This window comes from Bos taurus, chromosome 4 (assembly GCF_002263795.3).
Source record: "Bos taurus isolate L1 Dominette 01449 registration number 42190680 breed Hereford chromosome 4, ARS-UCD2.0, whole genome shotgun sequence".
NCBI lineage: Eukaryota > Metazoa > Chordata > Mammalia > Artiodactyla > Bovidae > Bos > Bos taurus.
In genome coordinates, this window is record NC_037331.1 from 63,981,657 (window position 1) to 64,000,932 (window position 19,276).

At 39.9% G+C, this 19,276-nt stretch overlaps 1 protein-coding gene across 5 annotated transcripts in view; it reads right to left on the bottom strand.

The window, feature by feature from the left end:
- AVL9 (AVL9 cell migration associated) overlaps nt 1–19,276 on the bottom strand; it is a 65,923-nt gene that overhangs the window by 37,360 nt on the left and 9,287 nt on the right. For 4 of the 5 annotated variants that reach the window (XM_059885886.1, XM_059885885.1, XM_024991081.2 and 1 more), the window contains exons 2-6: nt 8,348–8,468; nt 6,592–6,677; nt 3,360–3,431; nt 759–848; nt 15–81 (exon numbers count right to left, since the gene is read on the bottom strand). In XM_059885886.1, coding sequence (XP_059741869.1) covers nt 15–81; nt 759–848; nt 3,360–3,431; nt 6,592–6,677; nt 8,348–8,468 — 436 coding nt within the window. The remainder of the gene's footprint in view (nt 1–14; nt 82–758; nt 849–3,359; nt 3,432–6,591; nt 6,678–8,347; nt 8,469–19,276) is intronic. The other variant, XM_024991082.2, reaches the window with a different exon arrangement.

Here is a 19,276-nt window from a genome sequence, read left to right on the forward strand (position 1 = left end):
AAAAAGTGACTTACCAAGATATACCTGGGATCCTTCTAACGAAGTTCCTCCCAGGGAACTATTCATATGTTCATAGAGCTCCTATAAAATAAGATTCAGTTTAGAACACTTTACCATCAGTTTAGACACTGAATCAGAAATAGAATGACCAGGAGAAAACTGGTTCTTTGAAGCAGTTTTGTCTCTTTGAAACTCTGCCAGTTTCCAGCACTCCTTCTTTCTGTACCTCTATATTTTAGAGCTTGATCCATTCCCATGGTGGTATGGATTCCTAGGATAAATTCCCTCTGTGTCCTTGCTAAATAACTGTCTCTCTCTCACTAGAATCCAGGGGAGATCCATGCTGTATACAATAATGGCAGCCTTGAGAAAAACATTATTCTTCAGTAAAATAGTCATGTAGTTTTTCTGTGCTTTTTGATATGGGAGTTAGGATCCAGAAGCCTGATATATAAACATACGATGCAGGGTATTAATGAGATAACAATTGTAGAGAAGCAATGCCATAGCAAAAGGGCTATTACCCACTAACAGAAATATTTGTTATAATCAACTGTAGTCATCATTTCCTAATAAAAGATAGTTTTGTTAAATTTACTAAGTAGAAATTGTACATTTTGGGCAGATCTTTGGCCCTTCAATGTTATTTTCAAAGAAGAATGTCTTTCTTAAGTTAATAAATCATCTCTCACAATATTAAAGATCTACTTGATTCATGAATCTGTCTTCAGACACATCCATGGAGGATAAAAAGTTACCTTTAGAATGGAAATTTGTGAAAAATCCTTCTCTTCAAAATATGCATGTGTAATGAGTTGAAGTTTTGCTTGGAGTAAGCCATAGAGAGGCTTAAAGAAAAAGAGAGATTACCATTAGTTTGATAATAGTAAAAACAAAACAAACACCCCACAATTTTTTAACTTGAAAAGACCAGAAAGGAAAAAGTTACTGACAAAGTTAGTATCTTATTATTGCCTGGAGAATCCCAGGGACAGAGGAGCCTGTTGGGCTGCCATCTATGGGGTTGCACAGAGTCGGACACAACTGATGCAACTTAGCAGCAGTAGGAGTAGCATTCACAGTTGAATGTTGTTAAGTCATGTGTTCTAGTTCCTGGGGTGCAGGTACAAAGTAACCACCACTCAGAGCACTGGGTTGAGACTGTGGGCACAGACCTCCGGCGTGTTGCTCTGGTCACTCAGTCACATAACTCTGGGCACTTAACCTTTCCACATCTGCTGCCTAATGTAAACACAGGTATATGGAAGGATAATCCCATGGAGAGAGGAGCCTGGTAGGCTACAGTCCAAGGGGTCACACAGAGCTGGACACGAGTGACTGACTAACACTTTCACATTGAAAAGCACTTACTAGACTATGTGGCTATAGAAAGCACTTAAATGTTAGCCATTAGTATCATACAATTTAAAACATCGTAATTCTGCACACTGTTCTGCTAGGCTGTGGTTACATTTAATCATCCTTGCAGCACTCAGTTCTTATATCTAGTTGAACACTCATGATTAAGTTCATTTTGCCTTTTTTGGCCTTCAGTAGGGGCTTAAAATCTAAAAAAAACTACTAGTCTGTGTCCTTTATTATATTCTATATAATATTCTTTTGTGTATCTGAAAACAAAGTTACTCCTTAATTCTTACCTATTTAAAACCCTCTTCCTACCATTTCCATCCTTTTATGTTCTTTTCTTATGCTGGGAAAGATTGAAGGCAAAAGGAGAAGAGGGCGGCAGGGGATGAGATGGTTGGATGGCATCTCTGACTCAATGAATTTGGGCAAACTCCAGGAGATAGTGAAGGACAGGGAGGCCTGATGTGCTGCAGTCCATGGGGTCGCAAAGAGTCGGACACGATCTAGCGACTGAACAACAATAAAATGTTCTTTTCTAGATGTTTTCTGGTTTCTATGTCCTTTTCAGGATGCAGAAACTAATGCTGCATATATTCTCTAACTAGTTAAAACAAGTTAATAGTTTTATCCCCCAGTATCCCAGTTAATGAGCTTTCCTGGTGGCTCAGTGGTAAAGAACCCGCCTGCCAATGCAGGAGATGCGGGTTTAATCCTTGTCGGAGGACATGGCAACCCACTCCAGTATTCTTGCCTGGAAAATCCCATGGACAGAGGAGCTTGGCAGGCTACAGTCCCTGAGGCTGTACAACTTAGCAGCTAAAACAACAACAAAAGTCAATAAAAATCATTATGTTTCAATGTAAGGTAGCAATCAGAAAAAAAAAAATATCTTGCACTTAATAAATTAAAGTACTGATTAAGAATCTCAGAAGATATTTATTGAATGAATAAACATCAACCAGAGCACTCTGTGCTAGACTCTGGCAGGCAACAACAAAAATCCTGGTTAATATATCATTATTACTATTTAAACCCACTCCAGTGTTCTTGCCTGGAGAATCCCAGGGACGGGGGAGCCTGGTGGGCTGCCGTCTATGGGGTCACACAGAGTCGGACACGACTGAAGTGACTTAGCAGCAGCAGCAGTAGCAGCACCAAACATATTTTTAAACATAGGCTAAAAGGCAGTATGAACCATCAGATATTTCTGTGTGAGCCAGCTCTCTCCATCTCCCTGCCTGTTTTATCTGTCCAATAAAACTGGATTTTCACTGCAATTTTATCGTTAGCAGTTACATGTCTCTGAGAGACATTTTTTGTCTGAGATGTAACTTTATTTGTGAAACAAGAACAGTAAATACTTAGATCTCTCTTCTTATGAGGTTTAAAATGACAAGGCTATCTAAAAAGTGCCTGCTATAGAATATCTGACATACAGGCACTTGATAAATGGCACCATTATTATTGTTCTTTGAAGAATGATTGTTCAGGAAGCCTTTCAAAATGGTGTATTCGTCCAACATTCAGCACTCCTATACATTGGTCATCTGGTCCAGTATACAAAAAAAATTCACTGATATATATTTTTTCGGGCTACCCTTCGAGAAACTGTGTACAGGAATCAGATTAGCAATCTACCAATTTTCTGATATTAAAATCTTTTATAATCATTTCTTTTCTAGGAGACTATTCTTGCCCTATGTTTAAAATTACTATCTGGGAAGAAATACCCTGATCCTTCAGATCCTATTAGTAAGGTCCATATTATTAAATTATTTTTAAAAATATTTCTCTATTTAGCTGTGCCGGGTCATAGTTGTGGCCTATGGGATCTAGTTTGCAGACCAGGGACCAAACCCCCTGCAGTGGAAGCACAGCGTCTTTACCACTGAACGGCCAGGGAAGTCCCTCTCCTCATTCCAATAATGCTTTATTCTCAAATAAAAAGCTGCCATGAGTGTTTGATATTAACAGGTTATTTAGTCACTTACCAGCTTGCTTAGAACACAGACACTTTTTTGAACAGTCTCTCTGGTGATATCTGCTTGCCGTACTTTCAATGCCTATTATAAACAAATAGTCACTATTAGAAATTTTTCATGGAAATATTTAAAAATCATTGTTTCAATATAAGATAGCAATCAGAAAAAAAATACTTGCACTTAATAAATTTAAAAGTACTTACTGAGAATCTCAGAAGACATTTATTGAATGAATAAATGTCAACCAGAGTACTCTGTGTTAAGACTCTGGCAGGCAATGGGAATGTAAGAGTGAGAGACCGTCTCTGCTCTCAAGGAATTTATAGTCTGGTGGAGAATACTTTATGCGTAAATTGCCACAATCATAATGCAAACCAGTCATCCTTGGTTCCAGTTTTAAAATGGATACTCCTTTCAGAGACTTTTGTTTCTGGTGAGAAGGGGATAGTTTAAGAGCTTGTTTCTCCAGAGATGGAAGAATCGTCAGCAGTTTTGTTATGGTGGTTATTCTCCACTGTTGGGAGTCTGTCCTGGCACACCTGTATCGTACTGTAGTCCAGTTCTGAGCCAAAACTCAGGTCCTGGTGATTTTGAGGATGACCACATAAGATTTCTGCAGTTCTCTGCTAGGAAACAAGACTTGATCAACCCCAGGAAAGGCTGTGAGGGCAGTAAGAGCGACTCTTCCCCTTCTCATGTACTGCCTGATATCTCCTTGGCTCTGAGTCTTCAACTGCCTGAGAACTGATGATCTGTTGTTAAATTACATTGAGAGTAGAGCCTTTCTTCAATCTGCTTCTACCTCTTTACCTTTATTGGATTCATCCATCAGGTCTCACCTTTGTTCAAAGGGAATGAAAGGCTTTCTCCTAGGCTCTATGGCCTCTGATGTCTGGTTTATCTGTCTAGTTATCAGAAAAGGAGAGAACAGCTTGGAGAAATGGGCAACCCTAATAGACTAAAGTGGGTCAGACTCAGGAGGTAAGGGAGACAGGCAGTATGGAGTGCCACTTAAAGGATGTCTAGGCAGAGCATGAGAACTGCTGTTAATAACAACAGTACTGGAGAAATAATTTTACTAGTGATTATACAACTAATTGGAGAAAGGAATGGCTACCCATCCCAGTATTCTTGCTGGGAGAATTCCATGGATAGAGGAGCCTGGCAGGCTACAGTCCATGGGGTTTCAAAGAGTCAGATACAACTGAGCAACTAACACACACACATACAATTTACAGGGGTAAAAGGTGGTAAAAGGAACAGATTTCCAAGAAAAGGCAGCAGCTTGATTCATTCCATCTAGTAATATCAGTGTGCAAGGGTAACAGTATGTGAAGAAATCAAATACAAATTCTCAGATTTCTTTATCTCTAAATTCAGTTATTCATTTGAAGGGCTTCCCAGGTAGCTCAGCTGGTAAAGATTCTGTCTACAATGCAGGAGACCCTGGTTCGATTCCCGGGTCAGGAAGTTCCCCTGGAGAAGGGATAGGCTACCCACTCCAGGAGTTTTGGGCTTTCCTGGTAGCTCAGACAGCAATGTGGGAGACCAGGGTTCGATCCCTGGGTTGGGAAGATCCCCTGGAGGAGGGCATGGCAACCCACTCCAGTATTCTTGCCTGGATGATCCCCATGGACAGAGGAGCCTGGCGGGCTACGTCCATGGGGTTGCAAAGAGGCAGACACGACTGAGCGATTCAGCACAGCACAGAAGTCACCTGAACCACAAACATTTACAATGTGTGTCCTTGGTTCTAGGCCCTGTGCGTGGAGGGTTATTTCATGTAGTTAACTAGCTTGTTTACGCTGGAATTTACTTATTACTTTCTAATGGTTCAGGGAAACACACACAGACAAAGCAAATGTGGTAGAATATTAACAACGGCTGAATGTAGATGGTTGGTATACAGGTATTTATTGTACCATTCTTTTAATTTATCTGTGTTTGAAACGTTCATTATAAAAATTGAAAGAAAAATTTTTATGACTAAGTTAATTACCCACCTGAGGAAGCTTTTAAAACTTTGTGATCGCCTAGGATCAATTATTAGAGATTCTAATTCAGTTTGTAGAAGGAAAGGCCCAGCAATTATGCTTATAATTAAAAAGCTTCCAGGTAGTTCTGGTTAAAAACCAGTGTTTTAGAGCAGTGGTTCATCATCTGGCCTGCATATGAGAATCACCTGGGGAGCTTTTAATACTCCTGATGCCAGAACATTAACTCAGAATCTCTGGAGTGGGGACCCAGTCATCCCTACTTATCTAAAACTCTCCAGGTGATTCCAATGTGCAGCTGAGAACTACTTCAGGCTTCCCAAGTGGCATGAGTGGTAACGAATCTGCCTGCCAATGCAGGAGACCTGGGTTTGACCCCTGGGTTAGGAAGATGCCTTGGAGAAGGAAACGGCAACCTACTCCAGTATTCTTTTTTTAAAAAATTAATTTATTTATTTTAATTGGAGGCTAATTACTTTATAATATTGGCCTACTCCAGTATTCTTGCCTGGAGAATTCCATGGACAGAAGAGCCTGGCGGGTTACAGTCTGTGCGGTCACAGTCGCACATGACTGACACATACCAGTACCACTACTTCAGAGTATTAATGATTTCATAAAAGGAAAGCGATCTACTCAGAAAAGGTATCCCCACTGCAAAAAGAATGGTGGTGCTCAGAAATACAGCAGGAAAGGTGAAGCTACCCATCTCGGTTTATTTGAATTTATTAATCAGAGCTATTATACTAAGTTAGGCATTAAGAGGGCAGGTAAGTTTAAGAATGATCAAAATCTTATAGATAATTAAGATAACTTGTGAGTAGTTTGCAGCTACTGTCAGTACTTTCCACTATTTCTAGAAAGCTTCTAAAAAAAAGAAAAACACTCATTACCGTTCCTTTTTTTAAGGTTTCATACCAAACATTAGAAATAGAAAACTCAAGGATACCATGAAACTGAAATACAGTATTCTAAAGATAAATGGATAGTTTAGGTATCACTATCTAAAAACAATGTACCAAACATTATGATACAAATATAGTCACTAATCTCAATTTAGAAAAACATTCATGTGAATTAACTGGTACAGTAGAGAAAACAGCTAAACAGTTTATAAAAATTTAAAACTATATTACAGGTACCACATAAAAGATAAAGGCTTATGTATTTCCCCAGATTCTACATCTTAAGTGGCCAGTACAAGGAGTTTTCAAGTGTTTTTTTGCTTTTCATTTTAACTGTCTTACCTTGGCTTCAATTTGTCGATAGCAAGAGATACCATATATAGTGGCTCCATTTCCATTTCTGGGTGGCAAGTGAAAAAACACAGTATCTAAGAGATATACAGAAAAATGTAAATACCAAAGTAGACTACTTATATTTAATAATCAACTCTGACATTAGTATAATGCAGTCATTGAAACAAAAATGATGAAGTAACAGGAACCCATGTCAGATTTATTTCTAGCATCAAACCACTAGTTTCTTAGAATTCCTCTCACTGCCTTTCAGTGTATACTCATCACACAAAAAGCTCTAGAGGCTGAATTGTAACAGGATGAATTGAGACTACAGCTGCCCTTCTCAGAAAATACTTTATTATACAGGATTATCCCAGATTAAAAGAAAGTAAAGAATCATACAAACCAAAGGCAACACAGAAATTTTGAACAGATCCAGGAAATTCTTAGGACAATTGAGGAAATCTGAATGTAGGCTGGATAGAAGGTGGTATTATGGAATTACTGTTAAATCTCTTAGCTGTGGTAAAGGTCAAATCCGAAGTCATCCCAGGAATGATCTTATTTTTAGAAAATGTCAGCTGAAGTATTTACAGATAAAGCGTCATGATGTTTACAACTGACTTTCAAACAGTATAGGCAAAACCGTGAAAGTGTTAGTTGCTCAGTCGTGTCTGACTCTTTGAAACCCCATGGACTATAGCCTGCCAGGCTGCTCTGTCCATGGGATTCTCCAGGCAAGAATACTGGAGTGGGCAGCCATTCCCTTCTCCAGGGCATCTTCCTGACTCAGGGATCGAACCTGGGTCCCCAGCATTGCAGGCCAATTCTTTACCATCTGAGCCACCACGGAAGTATAATATAGGCAAAACCGTAGACATATATAAAGAAAATCCGTCAAATATTTACTATTCTTCCAACTTTTCTGTATGTTTAAAAGCTCTCATACTAAAAATATTTTTACAAAAAGATTTGTGAATTGGCTATTCCCGGATACAAAATAAAAAGTTAAAAAGGTTTGTGAGGTTAAAAATACAGCATTTAAATTTTATGTTAAACTGCATAGTAGGATTTGCCTCATTTCATACAAAAAGTAATAAATTTTAGAAAAACAAGCAACCAAACCAAGTTTAATCTGGCGTCTTGGAAGAGCCTATAAAACCATGATAAAGCATATTTCTTCATTAAGCCATTCAAAGCACTCATGTATAGGGTGATAGGCGATTCCGTACTAACTTCACAGCGCTGCTTTCTTTGAGGGTGTTAACACGCTCCTCATGCATGAAAACTTTTAAGCAGACTGTGACGGCAATGCTTCAGGAGGAGAAACAACCCCAGGTGTTTTCAGGTGGGCACTGGGAGATGAAGCTAGTCAACCTGTAGCTAGAGCTTCAGTCAGCCTGCAGCCGGTGCAGGTAACCTTCCTGAGTTTGCCTCTGAGAGGAGTCTGAGGTTTAAATACTGAAAGTGCTACCAATAGCAGATGTCCTAATATGGCTAATCACTTACCTTGGCCAGAGCTCTTGGCAAAAGAGTGGCCAATGTTCACCAACCATTGCCAATATAAGCCTGGCACTCCTCTGCAGATCCTCTAGTATAAATAACTAACTGGTCATCTTCAAACAAGCATTTAAATATTTTATGAACAATCACTAGGCCAAATGTCTTTCCTTACCAAAGTACTCAGACTCTAAGATGTCTGAGCAAATGTGAAAAAAACAAAAAAGGTACCTACTGATTGCTCCACTGTCTGTTTACATACCTTCTTGGTAGTTGTGTGCGCCGTCTGGTAGGGCAAGGAAGGGCAAATACTTCCACTCTTCAGGTAAGGTGTGACTATCATGTCCATCTCCTGGGATCAGGGGTGGGTAAGAGAACTCGACCTAAAATGGTAAGGAATGTTAGCCAACAGGGCGAAGATCAAAGGGAAAGTTATACCTCAACAGGCAAAAATGCTTTCAAACTCTCAATGACAGAAGTAAGGATAAGCCATGCTTGTTGACGCCATTTGACAATATCAATAAACCTATGGGTGTAGAAGAAGAAAAAGAAAAAAGGAGGAAAAGGAGAAGAAAAAAAAAAAAGTAAGCCTTTCCCCTTTGTTGATTTAAAGGAGTTTAATTTTGATGTGTTTAAGGGTAGGGTGTAGGTGGTGGTGGTGACTGAATTGGAGATGTTTGGGAGTTGTTGCCAAATAGATCAATACCCAGTTGTGGATATGACTGGTGATAGAAGCAAGGTCCGATGCTGTAAAGAGCAATATTGCATAGGAACCTGGAATATTAGGTTCAAGAATCAAGGCAAATCGGAAGTGGTCAAACAGGAGATGGCAAGAGTGAACGTCGATATTCTAGGAATCAGCGAACTAAAATGGACTGAAATGGGTGAATTTAACTCAGATGACCATTATATCTACTACTGTGGGCAGGAATCCCTTAGAAGAAATGGGGTAGCCATCATGGTCAACAAAAGAGTCCGAAATGCAGTACTTGGAGGCAATCTCAAAAACGACAGAATGATCTCTGTTCGTTTCCAAGGCAAACCATTCAATATCACAGTAATCCAAGTCTATGCCCCAACCAGGAACGCTGAAGAAGCTGAAGTTGAATGGTTCTATGAAGACCTACAAGACCTTTTAGAACTAACACCCAAAAAAGATGTCCTTTTCATTATAGGGGACTGGAATGCAAAAGTAGGAAGTCAAGAAACACCTGGAGTAACAGGCAAATTTGGCCTTGGAATACGGAATGAAGCAGGGCAAAGGCTAACAGAGTTTTGCCAAGAGAATGCACTGGTCATAGCAAACACCTTCTTCCAACAACACAAGAGAAGACTCTACACATGGACATCACCAGATGGTCAACACTGAAATCGGACTGATTATATTCTTTGCAGCCAAAGATGGAGAAGCTCTATACGGTCAGCAAAAACAAGACCGGGAGCTGACTGTGGCTCAGATCATGAACTCCTTATTGCCAAATTCAGACTTAAATTGAAGAAAGTACGGAAAACCAGTAGACCATTCAGGTATGACCTAAATCAAATCCCTTATGATTATACAGTGGAAGTGAGAAATAGATTTAAGGGACTAGATCTGATAGAGTGCCTAATGAACTATGGATGGAGGTTCATGACATTGTACATGAGAGGAGACAGGGATCAAGACCATCCCCATGGAAAAGAAATGCAAAAAAGCAAAATGGCTGCCTGGGGAGGCCTTACAAATAGCTGTGAAAAGGAGAGAAGCAAAAAGCAAAGGAGAAAAGGAAAGATATAAGCATCTGAATGAAGTGGTGTTGGAGAAGACTCTTGAGAGTCCCTTGGACTGCAAGGAGATCCAACCAGTCCATTCTAAAGGAAATCAGTCCTGGGTGTTCATTGGAAGGACTGATGCTAAAGCTGAAACTCCAATACTTTGGCCACCTCATGCGAAGAGTTGACTCATTGGAAAAGACTCTGAGGCCGGGAGGGATTGGGGGCAGGAGGAGAAGGGAACGACAGAGGATAAGATGGCCGGATGGCATCACTGACTCGATGGACATGAGTCTGAGTGAACTCCGGGAGTTGGTGATGGACAGGGAGGCCTGGCGGGCTGCGATTCATGGGGTCACAAAGAGTCGGACATGACTGAGCGACTGAGCTGAACTGAACTGAACCAAATAGATAGTAACTGAAGACCGGGAGCCCTGAGAAAAACCAATATCCTCCTGAACTGAGTAGGAGAGAGCCAACAAAGGAGCCTGAGAAGTTGAGTCAAGATCTAGCTTTGCTTCCCATCAGTTGACTCCCTTGGTCCCAATACTGGAGCTTATGGTTTCAATGGGCTGTTAGTGGGGGTGAGTGGGCATTAACTACCACTTTAGGTTATTTTTTGCCCCCAGATTGAGAAATGATCAATGAAGTCTCTCTAATACTGTGTCTTATAGAAATAACAAAGTTTTTAGCATAAGCCCGCAGTTTCTGGCATTCCCCAGGTTTACCAGCATTTTTCCCTCTCCTTCTTTGTCTTTTGGTTGTCTCAATGAGAGCTGACAAAATTCAATACTGAAGACCTGGATTGTATCACACTGACTTACATTTAATTTTCTTTCAAAGTATACTTAAAAGGGATTTGCATTGCATCAGTAATAAATACACTAAAGTTGGAACAACAGGGATGAGAATCACTTTTAGATCTCACCTTTAATGTGGAAGGACATGATGGCTGATTTCCCTACATTTAAGGTAATCAAGGTGCCACTAGTCATATGAGACTGATTATAAAAGGGCTTTAGAAATGATTATTTTTGACAGGTAATCTAGTGCCATACTGAAATGTTTAAATTTCCCTGCCCCCCACCTTCAAAAGCAATCAACATTTCAGTTTGAAAGCATTTTTCAAAGGTTTGGTTTATGGAGTCAAACTTTCTCTCCAAGATCAGGTATTTAATATCAGTTAACTGGAGGCATAAATAATCTCAAGTTTTATACTGGCAATTCTTCAAAGTGTGCTGCTGCAGCTAAGTTGCTTCAGTTGTGTCTGACTCTATGCAACCCCATAGACGGCAGCCCACCAGGTTCCCCCGTCCCTGGGATTCTCCAGGCAAGAACACTGGAGTGGGTTGCCATTTCCTTCTCCAATGCATGAAAGTAAAAAGTGAAAGTGAAGTTGCCCAGTCGTGTCCGACCCTCAGCAACCTCATGAACTGCAGCCTTCCAGGCTCCTCCGTCCATGGGATTTTCCAGGCAAGAGTACTGGAGTGGGGTACCATTGCCTTCTCTGTCTTGAAAGTGTAAGGGGAGGCAAAATGTGCCATAAAGAGAAGGATGTAAGTTCAAAGCTGAAGCTATGAATCAGGTAGTTACAAAGTTAAAAAAGAAAAAAAATTACCAACTCAGAATCCTTGGTTTAACAGGAAAAACAACAACCCCCCCCCCCACACACAAAACACCAAGGAAATAAATTATTGTATTTTATGTAAACACTAAAGCCCAATATATAACACTTAACATAAGAAGACTTGGTAATATTACAAAATAATTTCATTTGAAAACCACTAATTTTAATGTATAATATTTACTTAAAAAACATTTAGTATGGAATAAACATGCTTTTAAATAAATATAAGCATCATGGATTCAAATGATCACAAGTATATCAAGAAGTATGTTGCTCTTTATGATCCAAAAAGTTTTTGCCAACTAAAAATTATCACTTGAAACCTGTCTATACAAGGATTAGGTCACTAACCCCTGCAGTCACGGACCTTCAACAAACTCTGCACGGAATTTAGGGCAGAGATTAGGAATGCGGAACTCTGTGCTCTCAGAAGAACTGGCAGAGCAGGCTGTCAGATTATTTTCAGAATATTTATGAGCCTAAATTCTTACATCTAAAATCTTAAAATTTAGATATAATTCTAAATTATATCTAGAAAAGCACTAAAATCATTGACAAGGATATCTGCTCCTTGTGACTAGCAGTAACCCTTTGCCAAATGTGCGCTTAACTCCATGTATCCCCCCTTCTCCAAAATCACACAGTATTGATATATATACTGACCTCCCCAGCTACCTCTTCAGAGCAGTTCCTCAGACGTTTCCTAGAGGCTGTCTCCAGGGCTATACTCCTCATTTTGCCCCCAAATAAAATTTAACTCACAACTCTTATGTTGCGCCTTTTTTTTTTCATTCGACAAGTTTAATCGTGAAAATTCCAAAAGAAAGTAGTACAACAGTGCTCAATCTCTTATTTAAACATATGAAAGTAATTTCAAAATTTTTACTTATCATTGAAAAACATGAAAAAAATTATTCACACTTTGTGTTGACAAGAGTATGGGGTTTGGCTGTGTAACTATAAATTGGTACAGCAGTTTTGGTGGCTATTTGGCAGAATTATCAAATCAATAATACATTTACTCTGACTTAAGTTCTATTTTGGAGAAGGCAATGGCACCCCACTCCAGTACTCTTGCCTGGAAAATCCCATGGACGGAGGAGCCTGGTGGGCTGCAGTCCATGGGGTCGAGAAGAGTCGGACACGACTGAGCGACTTCACTTTCACTTTTCACTTTCATGCATTGGAGAAGGAAATGGCAACCCACTCCAGTGTTCTTGCCTAGAGAATCCCAGGGACGGGGGAGCCTGGTGGGCTTCCATCTATGGGGTTGCACAGAGTCGGACACGACTGAAGCGACTTAGCAGCAGCAGCAGCAGCAAGTTCTATTTTAGGAATTTATTCCATGAATACACACAGATATTCACATGGAGCAGTACAAAAATGTTCACAGTAATATGACTTACTGTAGCGTAAAAATTGGAAAACTAAATATTCATCAGAGGATTGGTCAAGTAGATTTTACATCAGTTCTCTGCAGCTGTTAAAAAGAATGGTAGATTTATATATATAGATAAAGCAAGACAGGTGTGATATACTGTAAAGTAGGTAAAATAAAAGCCCTCCAGACATGTCCACCTCCTAATTCTCAGAATCTGTCCTTACTTTACTATGCAAAAGGGATGTTGCAGACAGGATTATCTCCAGATGGGGATTATCCAGGCGGTCCCAATGTAATCACAAGGGTCCTTATGAGAAGCAGAAGAGACAGAGTCAGAGACAGTGATGATGATTTGCTTCAAGATGCTTTGAAGATGGAGGAAGGCACTTGAGCCTTCAGAAGTCCCTTGAGCGAAGGAGTGCAGGTGATCTCTAGAAGCTGGAAGATGCAAGAAAACTAATTCTCCCTCAGATTATCCTGAAGCAACGCAGAGCTGCCAACACCTTGATTTTAGCCTTACTGAAACCCATTTCAGATTTCTGACCTCCAGAACTCTTAATAAATTTGCACTGTTTTAAGTGTGTGGCTTGTGGTAACAGCAATAGAAAATTAATGCAACTATTAAATTTAATGAGGAAGCAGGGTATCAGTAAATATAGTATAATCCTACTTCTACTGTAATCCCATTTATGCAAATAGTTACATAGCACATCTTTGTAAATGAATTAAAAAACATCCTTGAAAAACATCTTTAATATAAAGATGTTTTATCTCTGGAGAGGTAAATAGAGTTGGAGATAAAGGAATATTCCTGCTTTTTCCTTTTCATCGTTTTTTAAAATTTCCAAGTTATAGAAAATTCGAACAATCTTTTAACTTTCATCTGTATTCACAAACTGCTAATTTTTGTCCACATGTGCTTTATTTGTGTTGCACGTGTATACGGATACATTTTCTAAACCACTTGACGGTAAGTTGAAAATATTATCGTTTACTTTTAGGTAAACTGGTATTTATTTTTAAATGACTGCTTTTAGCATTTAAAAAAAGCAAAAGATAACCACAAGGAGTTCCAAATTTCTGAAGGAAATCTTATTTACATCCTATCATTTTGGAAGCAAAGGGAGGTGAAAAGATCTATTTTTCTGATGATTTAGTTAACAAGTTACCAATGGCCAGAGTCTAATTAATATCTGAGGCTATGTTATGTTCAATATATTCTCCTGATTCTACTGAAGGAAAATCTGCTTTGAGTGACTCTAGTTGGAATATAAAATATAGTCAACTCATCAAACTGTTTTAAGTGTAGATACTATGCATGCTCTAAGAATTCCATGAGTAAATTAAAGCAGCTTTAGACTGATTTGCACCCAGAATATTTTTAACAACACTTCTTTGGGAATATGTATTCAGAATTTCAAACAGCCAACTTTGGTGATACAACTTTTTACAAATTGAACATTGCCTATATTGTGTTGGCAACTTTCTAGAATTCTACTGGTTTACCTGCCACCAACAAATCCTTGCATTTGGAGATGGCTAAACTTGCTAATCAAGTTTATAACACTTCCACACAAACTCCTTTGTGTCTACACATAAACAATAATTTCAATATAGTTTTGTTTCATTATTTAGTCAACTCTCTACTGTTGAATATTTTTATAGCTTTTTTTTTAAACATTATTATTAGCTATACAGGACAGTTAAGTATAATGTAATAAAAATATATATATATTTGACCTATGTCCCTGGTCCTAACCCTAAGCTCCTACAACCCTTTGGAATTTTCCAAGTGATAGGAACATCTTTTGTTATTCAAAAGAAGATGCTTGCAACCACGCCAGTGTCTGAAGGCTGGAGGAGAAGGGGAGCAAAGAGAACAAGATGATTGGACTGGCATCACCGACCCAACGCACGTTAGTTTGAACAAGTTCCAGGAGCTGATGAGGGACAGGGTGGCCTGGCGTACTGCAGTTCACGGGGTTGCAAAGAGTCAGATACGGCTGAGCAACTGAACAACAACAAGCTAAGGAGGTGGACTCTAGGTGGGGTTAAATGACTCTGGAACCGGGCCTGGTCACCAGAATGAGAAAGCCTTGATTCAAAGCTAGGAACTGTCAGCTCCACCTCTCAATCTCAGGGAGGGGAGAGGGAGTGGAGATTGAGTTCAATCACCAATGTCTACTGATTTAATCCATCATGCCTATGTAATGAAACCTCCATAAAATCCCCAAACAATCAGGTTCAGGAAGCTTCTCAGCTGATGAAGACATTGAGGTGCTGGGAGGATGCTGTTCCCAGAGAGGACTTGCAAGTTCCATGCTTCAGCTCACATACTTTATCCTATGCATCTCTCCCATTGGGCTATTCCAGAGAGGTATCCTTAAATAAATCAGTAAAAGTAAGCAGTGTTTTCCTGAGTTTTGTGAGTTGCTCTAGGAAATCTCAGAATCTAAATGGGGAACACGGGAACCCCTGAATTTGTAGCCAAGTTGGACAGAAATGCAGGTAGCCTGGGGACCTGGGACTGGTGTCTAAAGTAAGGGCATCTTGTGGGGCTGAGCCCTTAAACCTGTGCAGTATGAGGCTAACTCTGGGTAGCTAGTGTAGAATAGGACTAAATTGTTAGATACCCAGTTGATGTGTGGGGAAAAACAAAACAACAGTGAATCTGTTATTTGCACTTAATGGGATTTCTAAATCTTAAGGTGTAAATTCTACATGTTTTGAGTGCTGACTGAATACTCTGTATGCTCCCATTCAATATATCCAAAATAATCCACAGACATACAATTCACGGCACAAAGGCTTAAGAGGAATTCTCTTGGAGGTTACCTGAGACTCTTACATAATACTCTGTTGAATCAAAACACAATTTAAACAATAAAGCCAATAAAACTAAGCAGAAAGTAAAGGCAGGTATATAGGCAGTCTCACTGTATAGTCTAGGGGGACCCACCAACAATGGCAGTCTACTGGAAGGGCTCTCCCCTGCAGCCATGCTGTACAGGGTCTGCACACTGTATATGGCAGCCCTGAGTATATGTGAAAAATCACTGACAAAAAACAAAGTATATCTCCAGAGACTAAGAAATATTTAGAATGATTATCATCCAGTAAGAGAACTATTATATAGTGAAAGTTCACAGCCCAAAATCTAAGTTAAATATGGAGATCAAACATGGTATCTGGTAAGGTATTAGCACAGACAGTGTGTAACAAATGTATCAATTGCTCCCCTAAAAATATTAAATTAGTAAATATTAATATATAATATGATATTAATATATATCCCCTAAAGGATAACATTGGAAGGACTGATGCTAAAGCTGAAACTCCAATACTTTGGCCATCTCATGTGAAGAGTTGACTCATTGGAAAAGACTCTGATGCTGGGAGGGATTGGGGGCAGGAGAAGCGGACGACAGAGGATGAGATGGCTAGATGGCATCACTGACTCGATGGATATGAGTTTGGGTAAACTCCGGGAGTTGGTGATGGACAGGGAGGCCTGGCGTGCTGCGATTCATGGGGTTGCAAAGAGTCGGACATGACTGAGCGACTGAACTGAACTGAACTGAAAGGATAACACTAAATATTAAATCACACATATTTCAAATATCTTTTTATGTCAACAAACACTCATACGGCAAAATCTATTTTGATCTCAATTAGCAATAAAATTTTCACACTTAAATAACTTAAAAGAAGATAAGAGGAGGGAAAAAGAAGACAAAGGATGATTGTTAACAAGTGAAAACTGAATTGTTGTTTAGTCGCTAAAGTCAGAACTGGACATGGAATAACGCACTGGTTCAAAATTGGGAAAGGAGTACATCAAGGCTATATTATTACCCTGCTTATTTAACTTATATGCAGAGTACATAATGTGAAATGTCAGGCTGGATGAAGCACAAGCTGGAATCAAGATTGCCAAGAATAACAATAACTTCAGATGTGTAGTAGAGAAGGCACTGGCACCCCACTCCAATACTCTTGCCTGGAAAATCCCATGGACGGAGGAGCCTGGTGGGCTGCAGTCCATGGGGTCGCTAAGAGTCGGACACGACTGAGCGACTTCACTTTCACTTTTCACTTTCATGCATTGGAGAAAGAAATGGCAACCCACTCCAGTGTTCTTGCCTGGAGAATCCCAGGGATAGGGGGGCCTGGTGGGCTGCCGTCTATGGGGTCGCACAGAGTTGGACACGACTGACATGCCTTAGCAGCAGCAGTAGCAGATATGTAGATGACACCACGCTAACAGCAGAAAGCAAAGAAGAATTAAAGAGCCTCTTGATGAAGGTGAAAGAGGAGAGTGAAAAAGCTGGCTTAAAACTCAACATTCAAAAAACTAAGATCATGCATCCAGTCCCATCACTTCATGGCAAATACACAAGGAAACAATAGAAACAGTGACACACTTTATTTTGGGGGGCTCCAAAATCACTGCAGACAGTGACTGCAGCCATGAAATTAAAAGACGCTTGCTCCTTGGAAGAAAAGCTATGAAAAACCTAGACAGCATATTAAAAAGCAGAGAAATTACTTTGCTGACAAAGGTCCGTATAGTCAAAGCTGTGGTTTTCAAGTAGTTACGCACGGATGAGAGAGATGGACAATAAGAAAGGCTGAGCGCTGAAGAACTGATGTCTTTGAACTGTGATTCTGGAGAAGATTCTTGAGAGTCCCTTGGACTCCAAGGAGATCAAACCAGTCAATCCCAAAGAAAATCAACCCTGAATATTCGTTGGCAGGACTAATGCTGAAGCTCCTTACTTTGGTCACCTGATGTGAGGAGCTGACTCATTAGAAAAGACCCTGATGCTGGGAAAGACTGAAGGCAAGAGGAGAAGGGGATGACAGAGGATGAGATGATTGGATGGCATCACTGACTCAATGGACATGAGTTTGAGCAAACTTTGGGAGATGGTGAAGGATAGGGAAGCCTGGCGTGCTGCAGTCCATGGAGCTGCAGTCAGACACCACTGATTGATTGAACAAGTTACTAAGTTATATCCAACTCTTTTGCAACCCCATGGACTGTAGCCAGGTTCTTTTGTCCATGGGATTTCCCAGGCAAGAATACTGGAGTAGGTTGCCATTTCCTTCTCCAGGGGATCTTCCCCACCCAGAGATCAAACCCACATCTCCTGCATTGGCAGGCAGATTCTTTTACTACTGAGCCACCAGGGAAGCCCAAAAGCTGAATAATAATTTTCTAACCACAAGGAATAAAAAGACAATTTTTCAAAATGCTAAATGAACTATGTAAAAAATAGTGACATATGTTTACTCTCCAGGAATAATAAAAGTTACCACCCTTTCCCATAGTTTTCAAGTCAAATTGGGATCCCCTTCCCTGGTGGCTCAGAGGGTAAAGAGTCTGCCTGCAATGCAAAAGACCTGGGTTCGATCCCTGGGTCAGGAAGATCCCCTGGAGAAGGAAATGGCAACCCACTCCAGTACTCTTGCCTGGAAAATCCCATGGACAGAGAAGCCTGGCAGACTACAGTCCATGGGATTGCAAAGAGTCGGACACGAGTGAGTAATTTCACTTCAGTCAGAGTCCATTTACTTTGTCTTCAGAAGCAAAAGGTTGGAAAAACACCAATGAAAAACTACAAAACCAAAACAATAACATAGTGTCCTAATGTGAACTTTGAGTACTTCAAAAATACCCTTGTTTGCTATCTAACAATGCAACATCCACTCCACTGTCAGAGACCCATAGAAGCCACAGTGCCAAACAGCACATCAACTAAACACATCCGTGGACTCCACTGATAAGGATACAAGGCTTACTGAGGGAAGGAGAGGACTTCATGAGATTCTGAATCAGCTGCTCCACTTCTCTGCTTCCTTTGTAAGCATCTTAGGGATTTGTTTTTGTAACAGTCAAAACATTATAGGCACCAAGGCTCTGTCAGAATTTTTCACTTTAAATGAAATGCTGGACATTAAAAGTAGGTCTTCTCTAAGTTATACTTTCCTTTGCAAATTTCTGGAAGATTCAGTGCTAGAAAAGAACTGGCACTCTTCCTCACTATTCTCTAACAAAGTTGGCAGAGCTGAAATTACAAAGGGATATAAAGAATTCCATATACAAAGCCCCTAGAGAAGGAAATGGCAAGCCACTCCTGTACTCTTGCCTGGGAAATCTCCTGGACAGAGGAGCCTGGCAGGCTACAGTCTACAGGGTCGCAAAGAGTCGGACACGACCTAGCGACTAAACAGTAACAATGGGAAGACAGGAAGAGAAATTATTAAAAAAATATCTGGTGCAATGTTGAAGACTGACCTTCTGGAAAAGATGATATAAATGGAACATTAATCTCTAGGCTATTGCGAATATATACTAAGATGACAAAAAATTATTTTCTTACAGGAAAAAAATTAGAAAACTTCTTAATAAATGATTAAATCTATTT